General features: G+C 44.1%; 1 protein-coding gene across 3 annotated transcripts in view; it reads right to left on the bottom strand.

Annotated features, from left to right (window-relative positions):
• Positions 1-2,330: 2,330 nt before the first annotated feature.
• Positions 2,331-18,961, bottom strand: part of SYDE2 (synapse defective Rho GTPase homolog 2) — a 32,013-nt gene continuing 15,382 nt past the window's right edge. For 2 of the 3 annotated variants that reach the window (XM_074597633.1, XM_074597635.1), the window contains exons 4-7: positions 16,803-16,929; positions 11,155-11,336; positions 10,034-10,265; positions 2,331-5,385 (exon numbers count right to left, since the gene is read on the bottom strand). In XM_074597633.1, coding sequence (XP_074453734.1) covers positions 4,883-5,385; positions 10,034-10,265; positions 11,155-11,336; positions 16,803-16,929 — 1,044 coding nt within the window. In that variant the 3' untranslated portion in view covers positions 2,331-4,882. Of the gene's footprint in view, positions 5,386-5,987; positions 6,047-10,033; positions 10,266-11,154; positions 11,337-16,802; positions 16,930-18,961 lie in introns of all 3 variants that reach the window. The other variant, XM_074597636.1, reaches the window with a different exon arrangement.

The raw sequence follows: 18,961 nt of genomic DNA, 5'->3' as shown, positions 1-18,961 counted from the left end.
ATAGTCTTTTGTTAGTTTGAAGTTTAAATGTTACAGTAATATTCCTTGTTCCTCATATTAAACTACGTCTAAATTAAACCCAATGAAAACTCAACACGATATCCCTACCACCTGCAGCATAGCATTTGCAGTCAGAGCTCAAACAGGAGGAGAACACAGTTCCGCTGCTAAATCAATATTTAACTAACAACCTGCTCCATACGGATGTAAACATCCCACAACCAACTAATTAAAGTGCTCAGTGCTCTGTTATCAGGCCTGGACTTCAGTAGAACAACAGCTCAGATCACCATCAAATCACAGATTTTTGATTAACAGTGCTGCAAAGTACATATACGTTAAAGTCAACCCTACGGTTATGACTTACCTGGAAAGCCCAACCGTCTCCCCTTCGCTGTGGCTCTGTAACTGCAACCCAGAAGAGGCAGCAGCCTCAGCACGAGCCTTGTGGTGAGGCACTCCTGAGAGTTTTGATTAAGAAAATATCTCAGGAGGCCAGCCGCATTTCAGCTGGGTCTTTCTAACAGTGAGGACAAGGAGGCAGCGGATCAGGGCCCCACCGATCAGCGCCCCCTCCATCCCCAGAGCAAAGCAGCCTGGGGACCCGCAGGAATCCCCCAGTGGAAACGGAGTTGCCTTCCCAAAAGCCATTTTCCTCCTCATCTCTGTTCCCAAATAACACCAGAAACATGAGATTATACACCTCATCGTGGTCTTTCATCCTCTCTAATGCAACCCTGGATGTTCAAATACCTGTAGGGTCAGATTTGCGTTCTCTTACGGCAGACTGTTCCACAAGTTAATTTTGCCTAGAAAACGATGGGGTTTCCTGCATGGCTCTGAAAAGGCAAACAGAATGAAAACAGTTAAAACTTTTTGTGCAGGATGACATTTTAAAATGAATGCATCATAGTGACACTGAAGTTTAACACCAGTCCTCCCCCCACCCAAAATAACCATCTTTCAGCTGCTGCTAGCTCCATACTTTCAGACAGAGACTCATTTCAAAAGACATTTCTACTGTTAAGAAAACCCTGTACCTTGGGATGGGGAGGAAGGTGAAGGGGTTAAGATCTGGCAGCAGAAATACCAGATGTGTGTCTGGCTTATCAGATTTATTTTGTAAAAAACCTGGCTATCTATTTCTGTTGGGGATGTTTCCTTCTATTTTTATAACACGCTTAATAGCTGCAGCTACATTTCTTGCCTGGTGCATTAATAAACATCCACATACGTTATGCATTTGGAAAAGACAGATCTAAAGATCTGAAATTTCTGAGGACATAGGTCCCCAGCAGCTGCGGTCAGCCCAAAGCCATGCCGCCACCCTCTCTATCCCACATCCCACACAATCCCTACCCATCTCTTGCACACTCCTGTAATAAGCCAGTTTGGGAGGCCAAAAAGGGGGAGAAGCAGCTCAGTGTCAGCTGGATCAGCCACACAGCCCAAGCAGCATCTGGACAATCCTCTTTGAACAAACAGCAATGGATTAAAACTCTACTGATGGGCCTGGTCCATTCCTGAGCTCACCTTAAGTGTATTATATCCTTAACTTTTGGCTGCAAGGAGTTGTACAGACCCACGGATGCATTTCTGCTTTTCCCTGGGGCCTACAAACTACGACTCCTGGTTGCTACCCAGCACGTGGCCATCACCAGCCTCAGAACACCAGAAAAGCCCATACTTGGGTGTAACAATTTGTTTGTACGAGATTTTGGTGCAAGTCTTGGAACTGGTTCTGTAAGAGCAGCCGCATCCGTTTTCTTTACCCGGGAAGCAGAGGTCACACCTGGAGGAAGTCATTACACTCCAAGGACACCAGACCTCTGCGTTCTACCTCCTTTAGTGCGGTAAGAGCCCCTGCGGAAAGGGAGCTGCCCTCCATGTCGAACCCCGTTACACCGAACAGGCAACAACAAAGGTCGGCACAGTCAGAGAAGCCCCTGGCTCTGCCCTGCGGAGCCCACACAGCCCAAGGCTGCTCTTTTGTATAAAAAAAAACGCTCTTTATTATTTTGGTAGAAAGAGGTCGCTTTACAGCTCCCAACTTAGTGTAGGGTAATTCCCACTCTAATCCTCTTCCTCAAGGATCGGTAACGATCCTAGGAAGGACGCAACTTGACCAGATTATATAAATAATTAGACAAAATATAATAATATCTGTAAGAATATATATAAGGTACAACATATAACAAAAAATACCACTTGGGAAATGTCTCATTAAAAGACAGTTTCTAAGATCCAAAACACGTTCTACGAGTTTAAGTAGATTACCAGCAAAAAGTTTCATTTTAATAACAACAATACTTTACTATATTTTAATTAACTAATTAGATTAACATTAATACATTTATCAAATCATTAATTTCCCCTGTTGTAAGGTTAAAATATTGGAACTGACAGAGCAGCGCACTGAGTTACAGAACCTTCCTGTAGAAAAAGCCTACACTTATTCAAAAGCTGCTCATTTACGTCGTCCACGTTATTACAAACAATGAAAACTTAATATACCATTTATCAAATAACTTTAAATGCAAACAAATATCTTTCAGCTAGTGCTAATACATCCACACACACCGAGAGCGCCGAAGCCAAGCTACGTCCAAGAGCATCAGCACCCTGCAATAAAGGAAGCAATGCTGCCGCAACGCTGGTTTGACAACTTCCTGAGAACATTATTCCTTTTGGATTTAAATAGAGTAGTGTTTGTTTTGGGTTGGTTTTTTTTTTTTTTTTTTTAAAAACTATGTAACCGAAATGCTGTGTCAATCTAGAAAAGACAATAGAACAAAACGTCTTCTGAAAAACTAAATGGCTTCATGGAATTAATTCACACGTGCAGCTAGTACAAGTGTACGGCACCAGCTTAGACAGGTTTAAATAATCACTAACTAGGCTTAGTCAAATTTTGTTCTTAATTCAAATTTTATTTAGAATTTAAATTTATAGTTTAAAAAGTATGCACATTCTGTAGGTATAAAAGTTTAAAAAAATACATCGATTTATTGATAAATGCTTCCGGTTAAATTTACATTTTCATACATTATCATTATATTGCAATAATTGTTTTGCATCTTTTAAACACTTACAAAAAATAAATTAATGAGATTGAATAAACCATTTGAAACCATGCTAAAAGAATTCCTTAGAGAAGAGGGGTGAAGTTTGCCATAGCAATTCTTAATTCCTTGCTACTGTAAATAAATAACTCTTCAATTAAGCAATATGAGGAAGTACGGGTTAGCAGAAAAGCACTTACCCATAGGGGGTGAACGGAAAGCCATGGCAGGATGCCAACATCGTACCAGAAAGACAAAGAGAATTCAGTTCTACCCTGCTCACAACTCAGTGTTCGACCTCAAAATACATAACCCCATGGCCCCCACACCCCAAATCCCCCCTTCCTCACTGGGGGTGACCTGGGAAGGACAAGGAACAACCCTCTATCTCCTTTTCGTTAGAGGGACCATCAAAACATCTGCATGCGATTTGGTAACTACTTTTAATTAAACTAAGAACACGTTTCCTGAACATGAAGTGCCAAATTGCTCACCATAAATGACTACAGATGATCTGAGAAGATGGTGGGTGACAGCTGAATCTAACAAGGTCACAGTGAGCTGCAATCCCACCCAAACTCCTGAGGAGTAACATCACTCAACCCATTCAACCCCTTGTAATAACTCAGGTTTCCATTTTGGGGAGATTAATTAAAAAAAAAAAAAAAAAAAAAGACTCAGAGGAAAAAAAAGTAACTGCCTTTGTGCAGAATTTGAGTCTTGCATCTCCAGAGCCACAGCCCTTCAGAGGGGGCTCAAACACGTCTACTCACCAGCAGCCAGACAAAGGCACCTCAACAAAAATACATGAAACTCTGGAGAGAAAAAGTATTGAAGTGTCACAATTAAAGATCACGAGGACAAGCCAGAAGTATTTTTTGAGAAGTAAATACATTCCAGACCTTCTTTATATATGAAAAAAATGGAGGAAAAAAACAAACAAAGAAAAAAATTAGAGAAAGTGTGATGGGTGTGTGAGAGAGAGTTAATAGTCAACACCTGCGAACCGCTGCCCCTGCAACACACAAGGTTATTTATATTAATCATTCACCCTGCCTTCTCTCTGGCCATGTTTCTGTGCATAAATCAAACGCCGCGTCACCCAATGGGTAACTTCACCCTGGCATCACTGAACACGTCTTCCCAGAAACGGACACATCTCGTCATTCTGAGAGACCTCTCCTTTCCAAAGGTGGCTACGGACACATGCACATTTACACATAGATATATACAAACAAGGTTAGAAAAATATTTAATTTTTGCTTGTTTAAATAATTATTGAAAAGTGTTAATACAGGAATACATTAATATTTGTACAATTAAAACTTTATATATAAATATTATATATATATAAAGCATTTTTCATAGCAGCCATTGCATATATAGTAAAACAAGTCTTTCTGAAGTCCATGCTGCAAAACTCAGGCCAAGCAGCGTTCATCCTCTTCCGAGAGGATGATCTGTACCGGAGCTAGGGTTTTGGGAATGGGGAGATCTGCTGCCGCCGACAGCAGAGATGTTGCTTTACCTCCTGCCAGGTATTGCCCAGATCACCTAAGTGCACAGTATTTTTCGGGAGAAACGCCACTATGTGGAATCACCTCACCGTCTCTAAGGTTGTCTCCAACACCAGGATCAGGCCGACCCCTTCTTCTAACAAAAAGGCAGAAATGTAACGGAATGGCTTAAAATTTGTTAACGCAAGGTGGGCTGTGACCTTGCCACAAGGTGTCCAAGGGCACCATCTGTCCTCACCCGGCTGTGGGAAGCCCGGCGAGGGGCACGGAGGCACTAGGAGGAGGCGTCACGCAGGACAGCATTTAGTAACTCATGTTGAGCCTGTTCTTGTTGAGTTCCCTTTCCAGGTTTCCTATCAGAGTGTCAATACTTTCCTGCAGGTCTTTGAGGTTTGCTCTGTGATCCACCGCTGAGTCTATTGCTTGCATTGTCAAATAGCTCTGGAAGGTGTCCTCCCTGGGGATGGGCTGCGGGTGCTTGACCGAGGCGTCTGGCTCCTCGGCTCTGCCGCTGTCATCCCCACTCTCTGTGTCTTCTGAAGGGACGTCGTCATAGTCTGCTTCACTCAGGCAGTCTTTTGGGTTCAAGAAGTAGTTCTCCCCACAGCTGCTCCAGTCTCCAGCGTAGCGGTTGCTCGATGGGCTGTCCAGGCCTGCTGGCCTTGGTCTGAGCACCCCAGACATCTCGGTGCTGCTCAGATTCAGCATCTGAGGTCTCTGCCTCTTGGGCCTCAGGTAATTCAGGGAGGATGGGTGCTCGGGAAACGCATTCGGGTGTGCTGGTTCTTTGGCAGGTGAGGGATGTACTAGAAGAGAGAAGAGGTTAAACCAGAGTGAGGGCTGAATCCGTACTGCAACAAGAGAAGTCCATGACAGATGCCCATTCTCCTCCCTGGACATCACACGCTAACAGCATGCATGGACACATGCAAGCTTACAGCCAACACATTCCACTATTATGTTTTCTGCTGCTGTTTGATATAAAATTGTAAGAAAAACTACTGTAAAAGCCCAGTTTTGAGGATTCATGCCAGATTCAAACTGCAATGGAGAGAAGCCTATCTAAAACTAGGAACTCCCACAGCCCCAGTTAAATTCACTGCGTGAGTTAATCACCGTCTGGCTCTGGGTCAAAGGAAAGCAAACAGCTCAGCTCACACACTTCGTCCAGGCTGAGAGAGTAACAGAAAGCAGGCACAGCAAAAGAGGTTAAAACACAACAAAAATACCACCACGGAGAAACACCTAGAGAAGCTCAAGACGCGCCAAGAGTTAAACTCTTGTGTTTCTCTTTTGCCCTCGCGTTCTGCGCTATTAAAAGAAGCTCATTTCCATTATGCATTATTTTTCTAAGCAGCCACAACCCCGTGTCAGACGTACACTCAAACAGGTTTGATGGTCGCGTTACCTGAGCTCACGATTATACAGCACAAGTTACTAACAGTCTCCTCCACTGTTACCGGCTTCCTACGGTAAACAGCACAAATATTTTTTACTGACTTGTGCCTATTGAATGTCTGAGCTGCAAAACTTCTTTTTGTTTTAAACAGACCGTTACCTCTTGTTAACTGGAAGCAGGAACTTCTATTCCCATTCACCACTGAAAAGGTGGTGCACACAAACCCGTGCGGTTCACAACGTCACCTGCTCCTCGTTAGACTCCTCACACGCAAGCACAAAGGCTCAGGCCTGAGATGTGCCCTACGCTTCTCCTTCTGGGTCCGCATTACAGTTCTCTCCAGAGGATTTTAGTCTTACTCTATGTCTTGCACAGTAACATGCAATAACTATCATTGCTTTTTCCCCCCCTCTCTTACTGTAACAAAAGCCCTTCTGTTTAGACTATGCTCCATTAAGACGAAGGGCCATGGGTTAACAACAACTTGCCAGTATTACATGGTCTAACTGAACAAGGACTATTTGTTTTCGGTTGGAAAAATACGGAAATCGAAGTATTGCACAACCTGTTGATTATCAAGCTGTCTCAATCTACAGGAGATTAAACGTAAGGGACCAGACGGCGATCCTTCCATCAGGTCCAACTGTTCTGTCCACACTGCATTCGTGTGATGCAGGTGTTCGCCTGCTCACATCTCCGCATTCGTGTTTTACCTCCCTTTTAGCACACTGTCCTGCACGGTTCTTGCAAGCCAAGGGATAGATTTATGGCTTTCTCTTCAAGGTGAAGAAAAACTCTACTACTTACCCTACTCCTGCCCCCTTTACAGCAATGCACACTCCTATGGGCAGAGCTACATCTCCCTGCTTTTCCTTCCCACAGCAGCCACACCGTAAGCTATCCCAGGGGTCTCGTGATTAGCTCCTGCACAGAATTTGCTGCCCAAACAGCTCTTGGTCTCCCTCTTCCTCCACCCACGTTTCCCACCTCTCCTGTGCTGGCTCACTGACCTGACTCAAAGTTTCTTTACATTTTTGGTGGTCAGCAGCTTTGGGGCTGCCCAGCTGCAGCCGACAAGGGAGCAGAAGTGTCCTCAATCGCCTCAAGCCCATCGTGAAGCTGCACCTTATGTCAAACTAACTCTCCTCTTGCTCTTATTTTCAGGCAGAGAAGGTTTCCATGAGGCTGCAGCAAGCGGAGATGGCAGCTTCCCGGCGGTGCTGACCCAGAGCATGGTCAGCGTGTGCTTGTCACAGCCACAGGGTCACCGGTCACAGGAGGTGACTCCAGGGCATGGCTGCCATCACGTCAGCAGGGTATAGAAAAAAAAGAAAACCTACATAAAAAGCACTGCCATTTTCATTCAGCTCTTCAAGCTGCCCAGTCAGGGACACCCTTTCACCGCCTGAGCTCACCCGCCCTGCTGAAAATCAGAGCGGAGCAATGCCTAACGCAAGCAAACTACTATCAGTCTTATGGCGGCGGGGAATCGGACAACACAACTGAGGCTATACTTGCTGGGTTTTTTCCCTCCAGTACATTACCTGTCTACACTGACTTTGTCCCCAAACTCATCTTTCCCATCGGTACCTGACACAGCAGGTGCTCGCTGACCACTGCAGCCCCCACAGCAGCAACAACCCCCCATTCACCGATTCACAGCCGCTCGAACCAACAGGGTTTGGGGCAGCCTGGAGATACTCCCCGGGTGGGAATTGCTGTCAGAGGAACAAAGAAGTAGCTCACGATGGCTGAAATCACTGCCTCACCCAGAATATTCTTTATACTCATCAGTACCTGATATACCACAAGAAACATTTGAGCACTGGAAAGACCTCAGTGGGCTATTCACAAACCTGGCAATTACGCTGTGCTGGTCAAGTCAGCTTACAGTCAACTCTCTTCTTCTGCATTTGCTTCACTTGTCCTGACACTTCATAGTTTTACCCAAGAAAGGATTAAACCTTCCCCCAAAATTCTTTCTCTCATAATTAAAATTAAAAAACAAAACAAAAAGACCCCCCCAAAAACCCACCTTACAAATTTAATATAAATCTCTAGATAAAAACTTAACAAGTATTACTAAGTAGAGCAGAGACTGTTTAAGATGACCTGTGTAAATACAATACAGTATAGATTCCCATACTGTTTTGTAATCATAAAAACCCCTTTAACAGCAAGATCGTACATCTTACATTGTCTTCATAGTTCATACTCAAACAAAGACTCATGTTCATGTGCCTATTCTGCACTTTGTCTGCTAGCACACATTCATTTACACCTCATGTCTAGGAATACACAACAGACACTTATTATTTTTAATTATTGTATAGAATCTGCCAGATACAAGTCTTTGCCAACACACACTTACACGTCAGGAGCCCTTGCTGGGCCCTCCAGAATAAAATGCTTCAAGAATCACTTAGCTGGCAATGGCAATTTCTCTTTACAATGTTTGCAAGGGGGGAAGATAACAGGGGAGAGGGGAAAAAAAAAAAAAAAAAAAAAAAGAAAAAAGCCTTTCCCCAAACACTCTTTAAATGAGTTGAGGAGCATTTTGTATCCTGAACACAGAGCAGCAGAGTCCCCCTGCCTGGCTCAAATGCAGCCACAACATCTGTAATTCAGTATTGCCAAGTCAAGCCCTTCGTGACCTTCCACACTTCCCAGGTGACTCCAAGTCTCCCATAAAAAGCAGACCTCCTCCTCTTCAAGTAAAAATAAAATAAAAAAAAACAAATCAGACCTATTATTCATTTAGATTAACTGCAACTCCATTTCATGTTTCAATTGGTGCAGAAATTCAGCAGTTTCCCCAGAGCAATTATTGTGTTCTAGAAGGGAACAATTAAGAAGCTGTTCAGATGGGCTGAATCTTCGCTTAGCCTTGAGAATTACAGGTTTTACATTGCTCAAATTTGAGATGCGGATATTAAATTATTCAGGTTACCAAAGAGACTGGTTCTCCACACCATTAGCTAGACCACTGTGAAAAAGGAAGATACCACAGCACCACAGACCCATGGCTGGGCAGCTTTCAGCTCTCCCTCTTTAAGCGGAAACCTGTAATACCTTCGTCCGCTCCTGACTCCGGGCAGCTCTTGCGCAAGGAAATGCAGCAGTTCAGCAGCAGCAAGGCACAGGAATTCACCAGGGACTGAAGCCCAGGGCTCCAGACATCATCCTGACTATTTCCACTGGCTTCTGTCTCTCTGAACACCGGGGGAAACATAAACACTGTGCAACCATTTCCCATTTGAAAGGCAGATCTTCGCAGAAATAGTTACCTTCGCTTCCACTTTGGTAGTTTATTAGGAAGATTAGAAGCACTTCCCTTCTTATTGAGAATTGATCCCAAGTTGTGCCAAAGCGTATGACCTCTTAATTTTGGGAGTGGGAGCTAAAAGGTACATAGGATGTTTTGGTTTGGGTTTTGTTGTTTGGCTGGTTTGGGGATTTTGTTGTGTTTTGTTTTAAAAACATTTCTCCTTTAAGGAAAGTTCTGCAAAAGCAACTAGAGGTCGCACAGCTCTTACTGTAAGGATGTTCCCAACTCTGCCAAAGTACAAGGGCAGAATTAAAATAACGTTTGGGGTACCTCAGAGACCAAACAACTAAGGAATTCCATACACGGATAATCCTGGATGGTCAAAGCAGGAGAGCAGAAGAAATAAAAAACCAAAACACCTCCAACACACCCTAATTCAGATGTGGAAGCCTTACTGTCACTGGGCTTCTTTTTTCTAGTGTCTTTACTCACATAAAGCACTCTTCACCACTTCTTACGTTATACTCAAACCCTGCCATCTGGTAAGAAAGCAATTAAAACAACAAACTTTCCATTAAAGCAAGTGACCAAATACAAAGAGTAGATTATAAAATTGATTTCTTTAGATTAACAGGTGTTAGCATAGCATACTATGCGTAGCACACCATAGCACCTCGTGTTTTCTGATGCTGCTCAATCATCCTGTGAATCAATGTAGACTGTCGCACAGTACAAACATACAGTAATGGTTTGACATTCTCCCTTGATCAGATTCATGAAACAGTACCTGGCCACAGCTGGAGCAAGTAGTGAAGAACCTCTATGTGTTTTTTGAAGTCCAGGGCACTAGCAAGCTCTTCCGAGTCTGTGAAGACTCTGTTGTTATGGTTGGTGGTCTCCTGCCTCTGGCTCAGCAACACGGGCCCAAAACATACAGCTAGATTCTGGCACGTCATCTTATTGACTTCATGGTAAGAAGCCACCAGTTTCAGGTGATCCAACAGCATCTTCAGGGTAGCCTAAAAGAACAAAATACTGCTCAGGAAATGAAACAAAACACTAGACGAAGGTGGTGTTGACATCCTAACGTTGCTGCTCTAGAGGGACAAGATGAAGGCTGATAGCTATGCTTTTTCTATCACCACCCATCAGCGGAACATCTAAGTGCTGAATTAGGAAAGTGCTGTATTGGACTACCACAGAGCAGACTACTTAAGACAGAATTTCTGGTAAAATTCAGCTTGCTTCTTACCTGATCTCAGTTTTACATGGATGAGTTTTTGTCACAGTGGAAAGGGGACATCAGGGAGGGGAGAGAAGCTGCAGCAGCAGTACAGATGATGCAGGTACATTAGAAAATAAAGAAACCCTCAGTACGAGCTCAGCAACAGAACAAGCTTCCAGGTAACTTCCAAGTACTGTGCAGGCCACTCACTCACTCACTCTCTCCCATGGGCTAACTCTGGTTTTCTAGAGGTGGACGTGGCCGGTAGCTGCGCACAGCACTATTACAATGCACATATGGGAAGCAAAGGCTTCATTGCACATGCTCAGGAAAGAGGAACGCATTTGCCCACGTAATTACGACATCCAGATCAAAGAGCTCCACAGAAATGGAGCAGGACACCAGATGGGAATAATCTGACAATGTAAAAGTAGCGATCACAGCTTTTCATTCAGTTTTACAGAGGCAATATAAAATGCAAACTAGAATAAATACAGCAATGCAGCCCCTCCAGTTAATCACAGCATGGAAGTATTTTCAAAGATGTGGAGCATCAAAAATCCAAGTGGACCATTAAGTCAGGAAACAGGTGTACACATTTTGACCCATTTTATGTCCAGTGTGAAAATTTTCCTTTATTTTCTGAAGCATGCAATTTACTCGAACCTGCTAACGCTGCTCACCTTCTCCACATCTGGCAGGCAATCCAGAAGGGCTGCTGTGTGCTCGGAGTCACTCGGGTCATTCTCGCAACCACTTGCCGTCATTTTCAAGGGATTTTTCACCATGGCATCCAACACTGCTTCGTAGAGCTGCTTGGTTATCAGGGGAGAAGGCAGCTCCCGCAGATAGTCCTTCAGGACGCCTTCACGAGAGACACAAGAACAGTTGCCTTTAACTATCTGCAGATTCACCTTCCAGCTGTTTTTGGGAGCGCTATGGCACATCAGCTCTACCCGTCCCATGAGAAAATCCTCCGTGTCAGTGGCAAACCTCGCACTGGGGAGCGAGGGATGGGAAGATGACAGAAAAGGGCACAGCGAACCACGGGTACGTGAGGGATCCCCACTGGCTCAGCTGAGGCAGGAGGTATCTCTGCAACGTCCCCAGGAGGCCAAGGGACACCAGCATCCTTGTCCCCACGGTCCCGGCAGCTCCTCCAAGCCCATGCAAGGCAGCTCATTGCAAACTGAGGAGTGAAACCAGGGGAGGAAGGTGCACCGCATCCAGAGCGGAGGGTGCGTGGGCAGGAGCGAGCACCTGGGCACAGGGTGAGCATCTCTCCAGGTCCCCCTCCGGATCGGGGCGAGGGAGAGGCAAGGAAAGGGCTCTTAGCAGTCAACCTGCTGTCCGAGGAAAGCAGCTCCTACAAACACCAGCCTTCAGCCTGATGACACCTCCTTCTTTATATACAACCAGCAACTGATTTTTCTGTTCGGTTCATTTTCAGCTATAAAGTTATGAGCAAACATCCCAGTGCCAGCGGCGCATTTGGTGATGCACACGGCGTTTTCTCACCTACCAAAGCACAAACCAAACAGATGTCCTCAAGAGAGGAACACCGACTCCCCCCGACCTCTGGGTACTCTGTGTCCCCCCAGAACACCGCTCACCGCTGCTGTGACAAATACAATCCACAGCCACAGGAGACGCTGGCTAGAACAGCCCCGCACTGAGCCCTCCCAGTCGCAGAGCCACACTGCACCCCTCAGAAGCTGGGGAGGTGCTAGAGGAGAAGCTCTTCCACCTATTCCTTCCATAGATGCAAACAAACAGGAAGGAACTGAGCGCCTGCGTTCTTGTAAGCTAGCTTTGAAGGCTGGCCAATACTTCAGTACGAATGGGGTTTTGGTGATCATAAGAATAATAATTAAAAAACCCCAAACCATGAAGACTTCCAACAGCACCCCCCCCGACATGGCACACGCAGGATGTTATCCAGGAGCAGCGTATCCAGTACAGCTGGCACAGAGAACTGAACAAGACAAGCCTGCCTCCCAGCAGCTTTTACTTTCCTTAAAAAAAAAAAAAAATGCATTCTGTGCCACAAATATCTACCCATTTTAGACAGATCACAACTGAATTTAAATACTTGGTTAAGAAGAAACAGTGGATTAAAACAAACTTTTTGAAAGCAGGTACTATAATTAACAAAGCAGCGTGTCTTCCAAAAAGGAAAAGTTGGAAAGGTAGATTTTTTTTAGTATGCATTCCCCATAGCCTTGTAGAATCCTAAATCACAGCAAATACCATCACACCGTGCCATTTGGCAAAGCAACAGTTTTTATAAACTCCATCTTTATAACCTCACCGTAAACTGAACGGTATAGCAGCGGGCTTTGCTATGAGGTCATTTCTAAAAATATAAAGGGAACGAAGGTTAGTATTTTCCCCATCACAGCCATGTTCACACGCAGAAGGCAAGTAAAAGTTGGCTTCTACTTGTATAAATATTTTACTGTTAAAAAAAAAAAAAAAAAAAGAAGTACTGCACCCGGCAGTAATGCAGCTACTGGCGCCACGCTGTAGGCGCAGCATCACCGCCCGGAGCCCACCTCTCTGTGCAGCGTGAGGCACGGGGCAGCCACACAAACCTCCTCTCTCTGCAGAGTATCCCACAGCGCCCGACAGCCTGCCCTGTGCTGGACATGGGAACTCCCCAGCAGGAATATAAGACGTGCGAACAACCATCCATGTATTATCCTAAAAATGTATCCTAGAAACTCTAGTGGTTTGGAGGTTTTTGTTTGTTTGTTTTAAAAAGAATACGCCACTTTTGTTACTGCTCCACTTAAGTGGCTATTTTTTGTTTAGTAACTTACTCACATTACCCCACAACCAAATTTTATTCCTTCCCCTCGTTTCAGAGGGCCATGTTCCATGCATGGATTAGCTGGTTAAAATATGAGACAAACGTGGCAGAGGCTGGTGCTATACAACATGGTTTGGGATATTTTCCTTTTTCCATAAGCAAAAGACTAGCAATAGATGTTGACTTCTATCAGGATCTTTGTTTCAGCTGCGCTTGTTTTTTGTTTTTTTTTTTTGGAGGTGAAGGCTGAAATCAGAATCAGCTTACTGTAGGAAATGGTATATCATAATCAAATCGGCTTATACTGTTGAAACACTCACAACCGTCTATTAATAATCATTTAGTAGGAATTCCTGTGATAGCATCCACAGTCATAGGACCACCACCTGCCAAAGGACTTTCTCCTGTTTAGCCCTGAGTAACAGGATAGTTTGGGAGCCATGAAAGCCCCTTGACCCTTCTAAATCCTTTTGCTATTCACTCAGCTAAATTAGCCCTGTAAGAGGCTGCTCTTGTTATTTTATTTTTTTTTTTTCCATGAAACTACGCTTCCCATTGCTGCCAGCCCACTGGCGCATTCCCCTTGACACAACCACACACAACAAACTTAGACAGCGAGCAGAAATTGCCGTCCACTTCATTAATTCCTCATTTTTCTGACCCACTGAACTGTTCACGGTTATCGCATGCTTTATGTGGAGATATGAATTCACGTGGACGCGAACAGACATGAGGCAATAACGGGAACACTGGTCAGGTCCGAAAACTAGCTGCGCGCTTCAGTCTGAGCCACAAGCACACTTAATTGCGCGTAAGCCTGTGCCAATCCCAAGAGCATTTCTCAGTCAAGATTTAATCATTAAATGTTCATTCTTTAGTCTTTGGAGAGCTGTCAAAAAAAAATAAAATCTTTTTAATCTTTTGGAAAAGCAGCGCTACTCAAATTTCAAAAAGGACAGAAGGCGGCTCTTCTCTTCAAATCTGCCAAGATTTATGCTGAGGATTCACATTTTATGGAACAAATGTTTTGGCTTATAAAAGTATGAATCATGTGCATCAGCCTCAGCATTGCAAACGCAGCAGTAACACATCAGGGGAAACATTCCCTCTCAACCCAGCTCCCTAAACGCACACAGGAGAGCTTTCGTAGGCTCTTTTACTCCTAGCACTAAGCACAGTGGGTCCCTCAGGTCTGTCAGCAAAACTTGCAGGTTCCCCTTTCAGTCCAGACCACATTATTTACAATTAATTAGAGAGTGGGGGGCATTTTGGTCAGGTGCAAACACCCCTTCCCTCCCCACTGCCCCCAGCTCAGGCAGGACCCTGCGCTCGGTCCCTTCAGCCCAGCGCTAACACAGGCACTGATGGCAATCACACCCCGCAGCTGCAGGGGAACCGGGGCAAAGAATTCACATTTCTTTTAATGTAATTTCTTAAAACTATTTTTTCCTTGTAAGGAAAGCAGCATACAAGTAAACTCTTGCACTACAGCATACACAAAAGCACACCCTGTAGTCTTTCTGTAAGACAGACACCAAGGCTGTAGTCTTTTCGCGCTTACAATACAAATTCTGGATGCCAACAATCACCCTTCAGTAGAACAAACCAAAGAAAGGACCAAGAGCCCAGCAGGACCGGCACGGTCACCAAAAGTTCACCATCACCAATGAGGCTTGCAGCAATGCATATTAAAAAAACCTGACGTACACTCTTCCATTTAACCACCACATCATAAATTTGTGATGGAACGATCAGCCAGACTGCGCTGCTGCCCCTCCAGGGCTCTGCCGCGGTACTGAGCTCTCCTGCAGCTCAGGCTTCGGTTTCAGCCAGTTCTGAGTGTACAATGTACTCAGGAAAAACAAAATGCTTATGAAATGTTACAGGTTCTTTTGTATATGGATGAAAATTAAGTTCCTTACACCCTTTCCCATGATATTCCTGAGCCGTTCCCCCAAATACTGTTTTATCGCAATGACTACTTGTAGCATGGGAGTGCAATGCCATTTTTATTATTACAAAACTTAAAAAACCCAAAGTTCTCCATTAGCCAAAAGTTTACCCTAACCAAATAGCAGTTTGCCATTTGCCTGCTCACAACTCAGTACTGGACAGTCCCTGATGTTTTGCAGAAAGCAGCAGAGGGGTTTTCTTCCCCCAGTTCTGAGTCAATTTACAAAAATCAGGAAAGAAACAGGGCTTCAGTAATTTAATGGAACAATCTGATCTTAGATATTATCACTGTTTTTTCTCATTAATTTATTTGTAAAAAGAAGAAAGTTATACAGTTTAGAAGATCCTTTATAATATTTACTTTATTGTGCACCTCCTCCGTATAAAGGGTGCATGCTATCAGAGCGAAACACAAGTTTCTGCTGCTGGGAGCGCCGGTACTAGTGAGCAACGCTGAACCCAACAGCGGAACCAGCCAAGGCAAGTAAGGCGAACCGACTAGTTGGTCCAAGAGGTTTATTTAGCCCAGTAAACGTCACCGAATAGTATCTTCTGATACCACTTTGTATAATTATAAAATGTAATGAACAAAATTCACTCCCAATACACCAAAATGAAATAAGCCACCAAACAGGGTAGGACTGTCCCGTCCAGCTGGATGTTGGATGTTACAGAGAGGACTTTGGCACAGAAAATTTATACCCTGACTGTTGTTGTTACATTTTCCACCCCTGGATATGTAGGAAACAAACGCTCCTGCCTAATTTCCTGGAGCAATTGGTTTACTCAGTGATGCCTGAAATGAGATCAACTTTTGTTTACATAACAAGTATTAATAGTTATAAAACTGTTCCACTTTTAAGCAAACAAAAAAAACCCTCTACAACTTCAGTTGTGCAGTGCAAGTCCTACGAAACGCTCACGTGAAGAGCTGATGCCGATGCAGACAGGCTTCCTAAGACCTCCTGGTCCTGTAGTCCCAGTCCTTCCCACCTTTGCCAGGAGCTTGCTGCCTGACAGCAAGTACGGGGCCGCTCCAGCGGGCAGAAAGCTGCTATTTAATTATGTTTTAAAAGAAGCAGGTGATGAAATGAAGGCAGGTCTAACTAGCCTCCACAAGATGATGGGAAATCTGCTTCCAAAAATCATGCAACCTCCAAAATAAAGGGAGGACAGCCATCTGAGATGGTCCTTGGATCACGTGCTGTAGAGCAACCAGCACAGCGGACACATCTCATCACAGCCGAGTTTTCTGAGATCCCCTCCAGCACAAACCACCAGCAGAGGTTTAACCTGCCCCGGGGATCTCAGCTCCTTCCAGACTTCCACCTCCCTCTGTGACTGCGAAAGCGGCTCCTTCCATGCCCTCCTCCCCCCAAACCACGGCTGCTCCACACGTGCACATCCCCAAGGCTACTGTGCTCACTCTCACCCAACCTTCAGCAACACCAAGCAGCAAGTTGATAAATGACAACAGAAAACTAGCTCAGAGCACAATTTTGCTTTTTAAAAGGTACATTACGAACCAGGCACAATTCTGTATTAAAAGAAAAGAAAGTGCATTACCTGTTATGACATTAATGTCCGGGTACTGGCTTTCAGAGAGAGTAACAGCCTTGCTGTCCCGCTCAAACGCCTCTCGAAGCTCCTTCTTAACCGCTGCCGAGCCACACAGACGGTACAGGCCCACCACCTGCAACCACAAACAGCAGACACACATCAGTCACTTTCCTGCACCGGGGACTCTGAGTCGACATCACCTTCTGCCTCTTCTGGGAAGCCCAACAAAGAGAACTGTTTGTAAATACACGTTACGGGAACACAAACAGTGCAAACCCTTAACATCAAATGGTAATGTACAATATCAAACATTACACAAGAGATACAGTTGGGACTGTTAAGCGGTAAGTGAATAACGCTACTGTCCCATAACAGTGAACATGCGGAGCAGTACTTTATTGACAGAACATGAGTTTTAAATCGTAATCGTTTAGTGCTTCGCTCTTACGCAAACTTAGGAAACACAGAATAAGCCAGATAGTAAACAAAATGTAAATTATATTTTATACCAGTAACCAGCGTTTCAAGAGAATTATGTGTACTTCATTATTACATCTATAAGATGCTGTTTTAAAGATGACATGATACTGACTTGCTGGTGTCTCAAATTGTATGAGAAGTTTTATGCAAAGCAGGGGTTATTTATCATGCTCAAGGCGACAGGAACAAAGCCCACAACACTCCTGGACTGAAGTACTAATTCAATCATGTGCTTTCACGCACTCAAATTTTGCATTTTATCGTTATCTACTTTGCATTTTCATGAATGCCATTTATACAAAGCACTCCTATATTTATTTTACTTTATTTTAATGAACTTCATAAGCAGGTGTACCGAGCAGTAAATAGATAGTTCAAAACTACCATAAACTCAAAAGACACAAAAAAATCCCCAAAAATACCCTGATTGAGACAGTACTGACTTAGACCATGCAAGTCTGGGTTTGCAAACAAGAAGGAGTATTTGTCTGGCCATATATGAATTCCTGTTTAAATAAATGTAAGTTTGCCCAATGGAATCTGTACTCCCTCTTTCCCAAGACTGAATGTGATCTAGTATTTGCCTAAGACGATTTATTTTCACTCTGAAGTTGCCTAATGCCACATCTGCAATTCAGGTGGAGATGCCATACCACGCCAATAGCCTGCAGTCTATAGGAAAGTCAAATGTCAGACAAGCACATGGTTAAAGCAAAAAGTTAACAGTATATTTTGCATTTTTGGTTCTCTGTGTGCAAATACACAAATTAGATTTCATGCTCAAAAGCACCAGGTACATTCAGACAATTCAGATCCCAGTCGCTTCATTACCAGTGTTGCCTTGATTACCCAATATCATTTGCATGACTAGGTGCTAACAAGCCCAAAATAAAATGCTGCAATCATGGGACACACACATTGGAAGGAAAAAAACTTCTTTTTTCCACAGATTTGCGTAATGTTAGGAGAAGCATTCACAGTAAGAATACAAAGTTGTTATCACTCGTGACTTCTAGAAAGTAATTACACAGAAATACCATTTCTGTCTATATTTTTATGACCTAGGTTATAAATAGCAGAGTTAATCTCATAACACCTGGACCTATGTGTCAGCAATTTAAAATAGTACCAGTGGTAGGTGTGACTGCACCTCAATTTCACCTGAGCAAGAACAGGTGTAAAAGAAACCGAGGGCTCACACATGCTGTGGAACAGCACACAAGAGTCTTCCCACCAGTTTCAAATTAATTGCCAAGGAGAACATCCCACCTTAGGACTGCGCATCTTTCTTCCTAACAGACTTGCCGTCTAGCACCCGTAACTGGGGTTCATTTCCATACCTCATTTCTCCTACATATTTTTGCCCATCAGGTTACATCAACCAATAAACTGTGCCAGGACGAAGAAAAGACACTGGGCACTGCTGCTTTACAGCGTTCACCTCCTGTCCTAATTTTGGAAACAACCTGAAGCAAGGCAAGGAGCAGTGGTGTGGGGAAACACTTCAGCCCCTCAGTGTCTCCTCCTCATCTTCATGCTGGGCACAGAGGCATGGCAGGGGCAAGTATTTGGCATATCGGCTTGGGACTGCACACCCCTTCACAAAGGCTGAGTCGGAAGCATCGATTTCTCGCAGTCCTGTTACTCTTCCCACACTACAATGTTCAACAAACAGCAGCAGCAAA

The sequence above is a fragment of the Larus michahellis genome, chromosome 8, assembly GCF_964199755.1.
Source record: "Larus michahellis chromosome 8, bLarMic1.1, whole genome shotgun sequence".
NCBI classification, from domain to species: Eukaryota; Metazoa; Chordata; class Aves; order Charadriiformes; family Laridae; genus Larus; species Larus michahellis.
Note: the sequence above shows the minus strand (reverse complement) of the source record. Positions and strands in the feature narration are given on the sequence as shown.